The sequence below is a fragment of the Antennarius striatus genome, chromosome 1 (assembly GCF_040054535.1).
Source record: "Antennarius striatus isolate MH-2024 chromosome 1, ASM4005453v1, whole genome shotgun sequence".
In the NCBI taxonomy this organism is placed as follows: domain Eukaryota; kingdom Metazoa; phylum Chordata; class Actinopteri; order Lophiiformes; family Antennariidae; genus Antennarius; species Antennarius striatus.
The window spans coordinates 1,680,784-1,688,451 of NC_090776.1; the positions used below are offsets into that span (position 1 = coordinate 1,680,784).

At 41.3% G+C, this 7,668-nt stretch overlaps 1 protein-coding gene across 1 annotated transcript; it reads right to left on the bottom strand.

The window, feature by feature from the left end:
- Positions 1 to 2,328: 2,328 nt before the first annotated feature.
- Positions 2,329 to 4,590, bottom strand: LOC137600105 (homeodomain-interacting protein kinase 1-like). The gene is made up of 8 exons (XM_068321507.1): positions 4,462 to 4,590; positions 4,158 to 4,346; positions 3,901 to 4,079; positions 3,634 to 3,760; positions 3,380 to 3,490; positions 3,218 to 3,292; positions 2,831 to 3,116; positions 2,329 to 2,755 (listed from the first exon to the last, which is right to left on the bottom strand). The coding sequence occupies exons 1-8, from the start codon at positions 4,465 to 4,467 to the stop codon at positions 2,628 to 2,630; spliced, it is 1,101 nt and encodes a 366-aa protein (XP_068177608.1). The 5' UTR covers positions 4,468 to 4,590; the 3' UTR covers positions 2,329 to 2,627.
- Positions 4,591 to 7,668: the final 3,078 nt, after the last annotated feature.

Here is a 7,668-nt window from a genome sequence, read left to right on the forward strand (position 1 = left end):
GCTGTTCTATGGTGTTCTTCATCACTGTCCTATCTTCTATCTATCTGTTTATACCTGTTGGATGATGTGTCTGATGTCGTCCAGGCTTAGAGGGTTCATGGTGACAAATTCCTCCAAGTTAATGTCCAACGTCTCGAAGACCAGCGCCGCACCTTCATCATAAAAGCCGTGAAACTTGACAATGTGGTACATGTCAAAGTTTCGGCACATCAACTCCACCAGGATGGCACCCTGCAGGTCAATAGGAGGGAATTAATCACTTATCTATTTCTAATCTATAGTATGAGGATTGTATATAATTCTAAAAAGACAAGGAGATATTCGCAATTTTAATATTGAATATAAGAATCTGTTCATTTCTGATACATAATCCACTGTCGTACTTGAAAGAATGACATAACTCGAGTAATTTACACAGGTCCTGCTGGTTGTTAGTAATTCTGTAAGGGACTAATTGAAATATTAAAGATGTGAACATCAGTGTTAACAGGACCTACCTCATTGCCAATACTGTCTTCGTTCTTCCTGTATACGGCAGTCCAGACACTGTCCTGACTCGGATAAATCCGCGTCGCAGACGCATCGTCAACCTTCTTGCCTCTCAGTTCGAAATCAGAGAAATCTAATTTGAAACAATAATTATCACAGGACAAGCTCAAAGGAAAAAAAGAAGAAGAATGTGAAGAACAAGTAGAAGATAAACAAGAAGAATAAGAAGAACAAGAAAAACAAGAAGACCAGGACAACGACGACTCTGATTCGAACTCCATCATTTTCATTCCCACTTGTATTCGTGTTATTACTAATACAGAGGATGCACAGGCACCATTGGGTAATTTTGAACAAGTGGGAAATCACAGCATCAAAGTCATGAGGCTTTGATGCTGTGATGTCTTTTTGTCACTTTGGTACGAAGAAGGTTTTGTTAATTTCTTCTTTTTTTCTAAGCTAAAGATCGAAGCTTTCAGCGTGACCCACTTTTGGGTCGCGGACCCATTTTCAATTTAAAAAACTGTGCCAAGAAATAAAAAGGTTCTGTTATTACCCGGAATCAAAGAGTAGATGTTCCCACAGAGATTATAAATAACTATTTTTCATCAACGCCAATAAACCCCAAACAGTTTGACTTTGGAGATTCACCAAAGTCTGGGGCAGACTACTGGAGAAGCTAGCCCTCTGCACAAATTACATGCCAATCTCCAACCTTCCATTTCTACCAAATATTCTATAGATCGTAGGGGTCAAATAGCTAAATGACAAGTTATTGGAGAACCATTTGTTGGAGGACTTTCAGTGAGGTTTTAGAACAAATGACAGGACCAAGACGACATTGCTATAGTAACAAAATGACCTTTTAATGGCATCAGATAAAGGTCTTCTGTCTGTTTTAGTTTCATTAGACCTCATTGCAGCCTTCAAAACTGTTGATCACAATATTCTTTTGAGGAGATTAGAAGATGTGGGCAGTAGAAAATCAGCATCAAACTGGTTTAGGTCATATCTGTCATTTGTTGATGTAAATAATAAATCCTTAGAATGAGAGTCTTAGTTGTGGAGTACCTCAAGGGTCTGTTCTGTTCAATCTTTATAACCCTAACCCTTAGGAAATATCAGAAAACAAAATATTCATTTAAATTACTATGCAGATGATACCCAGTTATATTTTTCAACTAAAACCAACAAATCTGACCAATTAATTAGAGACTTAGAGGGATTTTTATTTTTTTACTTATTCAGTTTCTTTCTTTCCGGACATGTTATTACAGCAGACTTCACCTTCATCACTTTTTAAGTCTTGAAAATTATTCAGTCTTGGATGCTTAACATCTTCTTAATGCTAAACACTGATAAAAGAGACATTATTATTCGTCCAATAAATTTTATAATGATGTAATTGACTTAGATAATATTGCTTTAACCTCTAGTAGTGATGTCAGGAATTTAGGAGTTATTTTTGATCAGGACCCATCCTTCAATTACCATTATAACGATTACTTCCATCATTTATGTACATGATGCACATCTAATAGATAGATAGATAGATACTTTCTTAATCCCGGAGGAAATTGTACATATCCACTGCTCAGGCATTACATAACGAATAATACTGGATAAACACCAGGAGAAAAGGAAACACTGACATCACAGGACATACCTAAAGACATACATTACACTAACAGACACATGCAGCACTAACAGGACTTATATACTAAACTATAACTAAAATATAAACAGTATAAAATAAAATAAAATTTTATATATATATATATATATATATATATATATATATATATACTCAAATGTCACAAATTATTGAAATTGTGTGTACCGAGAAACCTGGAATTAAGGTCTGTGTAGCAACCCTTTAAACAACAGTGACTAAAAAGTTAATTTTAAGTTTTTCAACTTTTCTAAAGTCTGGATATTTCGTCTTATTTCGAGAAATCTGCAAATTTGACTTGTTTCTAGTCCTCATCGACTCAAATCAAGTTTACATTTCTAATGTTGACAGGGTTTCTTTTGCAGTCTGGAGTCAGTGGAGCTGCCTCTCTTCTCTCACTCAGAGAGAAGAAATATGAGTCTTCCCACCGTCCTGGTCTCTCCTCATTTAATGTCGTCAGTCTTTTCTAGGATGGAACAGACTGAACTATGGTCACACCCAATGATGAGATGTTCTTTTGCCTAGAGAAGAAATGCAAGAACCAGTTCTTCCTCTTTTTCTTCTTCTTCTCCTCCGTCTGTGTTCCTTTGGTATCTATGAATGAAAAGGACAATAAAACTCCTCCAAATGGTTAGCTACCGTTCAGGAGCAGGGGCGACTGGTTCTCACCATATTTGATGGGGTGCTCACGGATTGAAGTTCTTGTGGTGCATTCAGGCGGAACCATGGTCGCACCTGATGGTGAGGGTCTTTGAGGTAGACTTGAGTGGTCTGTGTGGGGGTTGGCTGGCCTATTGCAAGAAGCAGGTTTATGACAGGCCTTAAGAAATTGATGATTGAGGACTTCCTGGGGTGTTATCCTCTTTTCATGATCCATCTCCAACATGACCTTCAGGAGCTCGATGCACTGCTCCCTTTCCACGGCTTCTACCTCATTGTGTTCCTCAATCCGTATCTAGATCAGGAAGCAATGTTCAAATCCACCGTCAGTCTCTCCCTCCTTATGACACGTGAGAACATTAACAATCAAAGTGAAAAAGAACTTTTATCGCTTACTGCTTTCAGATCGTCCAGAGATCGGAACATGTGACCCGAGCAAAGATGAATTACGTGGGTTCTCTGGAGAGGATTCTGAAAAGAGAATCATATCTTTAGGGGGAAAGCTTCCTGAAGGAGAGTGTATTTATATTTGTGTTTTTGCGGAGAAGTTGGTTGTACTTTGAGTGTCCAGGTGTAGGACATGTCCATCCTGAAGAACCTTTCTGAATAAATACCATCTTCGATAACATGGTCGGGTGGCATGCCCAGGTGTTGTACAATTTGCGCGACCTGGAGATAAAACACAGCAGAGTTATGTTTGCAGCTTTGCCCGTTCCTTCTGTTGAAGTGTCCTGTTTGAACATTGTTCAGACCGGAAGCCAAGTTCAGCCTCCTCGGTGTCTTCAGAACGCTGACCTCAGCAGATATCTTACCATTTCATCATCTGAGTCACCAGAAAACAGATAATTGCCCAAGAACATCTCGGTCATTATGCAGCCCAAAGACCACATGTCAATCGCCTCTGTAAACGGGACGTTTCCGAAATAGACTTCTGGAGCTCTAAATGTAGAAAAAACAAGGAATGACTATGTCACATAGTGTAGCATGTCCCAAATTAAATAAAAGGCAAGTATGGACAGAAGGCCCACGCTTGCTTCTTCAAGATAAATCTTAAAAACCAGAATTTGAATAGTCTCTACCTGAACGATGGTATTTGCACCATGATAGCTGAATCCACCGCCTCTCTTTTCATGGCCTCGCCAAAGTCTATCAACTTGACACGGAAGGGTCTCTGTTCGTCTACCGTCATGATATTATTTGGTTTTATGTCGGCATGGATGATCCCCAGCTCCTTCAGGAACAGCAAAGCCTCGGCCATCTGGGGAACACAGCCAGGAATGGATTTAGTTTCTAGAACCAACAGTACCGTGTACTTCCTGTCAGCTCTGGAGCTTACTTGTCGCATAATGGCTCTGATGTCACTAAGAAGCATTGGTTCATCGCTTTCATACAAAATGGTCTCCAGGTCGATGTCCAGCAACTCCAACACCGGCGCCTTCCCAATCGAGTAGTCGAACCAGCCGTGACATTTAACAATGTTATACTGCTCAGCTTTTGCAGCCATTAATGATTGATAAAAGGAAACCTGGAAATACGACAAGTTTGACCTGATTAGTTCCTCACGGAGAGTCGATTTGTTCAAGTTCTCTGTTCTCGCTGACTAAGACTATGACCAGCAAACTCAACAACTGTCCACCCACCTCCATGTCGTTACAGTGGGCGGTCTGAGGTCGCTTCACAGCAACAACTTCTCCAGTGGAATTGTTCCTACATTTTATTATAGTTCCGTAGCCCCCGCTTCCCAGCTCGGATATGCTATTAAAAACAAAGTCTACGTGGAAACGCCTGATGTTCGCTTTTGGGTACTGATCCGTCCATGGGTAGGATCCACGGAGAACGAAGGGATGATGGAGGACGGCAAAAGGTGTAATCCTTTCCTCGGGATCCGGTTTCATTGTGGCCTTCAAAAGCTGGATGCATTCCTTCATCTCCTCATCTTCATCGCTTTCCCCAGTTTGCATCTAATTCAGGAAGAAATATTCAAATCCACCATTACCCTCAAACAACTTAAATTAATTAGAGTTTAGAAGTGTAGAGAACTGGTTACAGCAGATGTCTTACCAGCTGGTCCATAAAACGTGTGTTGCATTCACATCTGCTGAGTAAGAAGACCATGACACGACCCAAAGACCACATGTCAGCAGCTTCAGTCAAGGGCAGGCCTGAATATGTTTCTGGGGCCAAATATCTGGAAGATACAAACAACTAGTTTAACTCGGTTCCTCAACTGAGTGCAATCCTCCACCAGGACCTAAATTTTTAGCACGAGCAACCATGTGGCGGTTCCAGCCTTCACAACTAATTCTGATAACAGACACAGGTAGAAACATCTTGGACATCCTGGAAGGAAGGATCACTGTGTTCATCGTCCTTACGTAACATCAACGTCTTGCATCTCTGGAGTCTTCCTGTCGTCTGGTCTCAACCGGGTCGAACTGAAGTTCGCCAGCTTAACTCTGACAGGTCTTTTCGTGCGATGTTCCACAAGGATATTTTTTGGTGATACATTTCCATGGATCACCCTGATGCACCTCAGGACCTGCAATGTCACGGCCATCTGCAGACGACACATATACTTCGTAGTTTAAATATGACAGATTCGTTGTCTATCTTTGTACTGACTGTGGTCAGTCCTACCTGTTGGATGATGTTTCTGACATCATCCAGGCTCAGATGGTCCATGGTGACCAATTCCTCCAAGTCATAGCCTAAAGTCTTCATTACCAGTGCTGCCCCTTCATCGTAACAGCCATGAAACTTGACGATATCATATTGGCCAACGTCTGGACACATCAAGTCCACTAGGATGTTACCCTGCAGGTCAATAGGAGGGAATCAATAACTTATCTATTTGCTAATCTATATTATGGGGAGAGTATAATTATAAAAAGATAAGGTCAGATGTGCGATTATAATATCAAAGATAAAAATCTGTTTATTTCCGATACATAATCCGCTATGGAACGCAAAAGAACAAGAAAACCTGAGTTAATTTGCATGGGTCCTGTTATTTATTAGTAATCTGTAATTTACTACTTTAATTATAGTAATCCCTCACTTACTAGTGCTTCAAGATGCACAACTTCACAAAATTGTGAATTTTTAGTAGGTAGTCACGTGATACCGTACGCGCTTGCTATTGGCTGACAGCATCCAGAAGTGCACTGCTTTCCGTGAGTCTCGGAATGCAGCGCACTTCCGTGTATTAAAGACACATTTTTCTTTCATACAAAAGTGCTTTAAACAGTCTATCAGAGTGTGGGAAAGGGAAATACAGAAATGAGTGGTTTAATATCAGTATGGGGGGGTTCAGAAACGTTTAAATTACGGTAAATTGCGGAATTTTGTTTTTTGCGGGTGGTCCTGGAACGCATTAACCACGAGTAACGAGGGATTACTGTAATACAAATGTGAACTTCAAAATCAACAGGATGTACCTTGTTGCCAGTGCTCTCCTTGTTCCTCCTGTATACGGCAGTCCAGCTCTGACTTGAACAAACTGACCCCTCGAAACCAGACAAATCTGACTCTGAACAGTATTTATCCCATGTACTCATTTTTGTTTCTGCGTGTATTTGTGTTGTTATTTGTGTTATTACTGGATTCAAATGATGCACAGGCAGTTTTGGGCCATTTTGAACACGCGGGACTCTGTTTAAAAAATGAATCTTAAATTGATGATACTCTTTGATACTTTGATGTCTTTTCCCACCATGTCATATGTTGTCATTACTTTCTTTTCTTCTCGGAAGGAAAGAACATCAAAGCTTGTCCTGCACACTAGTGTTTCTTGTTTCATGCTAACGTTCACACTGTGGTGTTTATGACATACGAGCAGGACGTTGTTGCACCCACATTGACATTGACTGAGGTTATGACAGGTGGATTAATGTGTTGTTTCATCTTCAGTCGTCATCTTGGTCAGAAACGTATAGAGAACTGATTCAAGATGGACTTTCACTGATCCACGACGCTCTTGGCGGATGTTGTGACTCCCCATCAACCTGCCCTCCATCGGTGGGCGTGGTCGACCTGGTGCCAACCCCCGTGTTCCTCCTCAGTTGGGGACTCATTGAAGTCAGCCAGCAGCCCCTTGCTACTCCCTTCCCTTTTTTCACTGTTGCCTTAGTTACCTCCTTAAAGTGCGAATGTATACCCCACACAACCTATACATATACGATGCATTTAATTAAGCAAGACAAATGCGACTGTTTTTAACTGAGAATAAAGTCTGACTTGCTGCCCATTGATAAATTTCAGCATTCGCTCCAGTACCATCAACCTACTGAAAGAATAAAGCATGTCATTCCCCGATAACAGGGGTCCAGGTGAAACAGTGCTGCAAGTTTTGATGGGAGTGAATCAAACTCAGCGTCTTCCCGGAAAGGATAGCGCACTAATAAAAGTCCTGAAAGCAGCGGTCAAACTCTGACAGACAGCTGTCGATCTCCCAGTTTCTGGAAGTTTACCACATCGTGGCGCTGCATCTTTTGTTTGAAAGCATTACCTTTTTTTTACGCTGGAGGGACTAAGTCTCTCAGCTGGCCTGGGAACGCCTCGGGATCCCTGGAGGAGGTGTCTGGGGAGGGAAGTATGGGCATCCCTCCTGAGACTGTTGCCCCCGCAACCCGGCCCCGAAAAAGATGATGGATGGATGTATGGATAGACAAAAGAACTCAGTAACAACAATAAACCAACATCACCATACCATGTTGGTTTTGTGCGCTCGGTGCAGTGTATGGTTAAGCATTCAAACAAAAGTGATCCACCAGCATAACCCCTAGTTCCCCAGCACTGGTGCAGCCCAAAAAAATTCCCACAAAGATCCACTTTAATGCAGAAAAACC

Excerpts from the sequence above, each read along its gene's own strand:
- LOC137600105 (XM_068321507.1), bottom strand. Across the intron at positions 3,293-3,379 it reads CCTACACCTGGACACTCAAA|AATCCTCTCCAGAGAACCCA; the intron begins GTACAACCAACT and ends TTCTCTTTTCAG. Across the intron at positions 2,756-2,830 it reads TGAGCACCCCATCAAATATG|ATACCAAAGGAACACAGACG; the intron begins GTGAGAACCAGT and ends TTTCATTCATAG.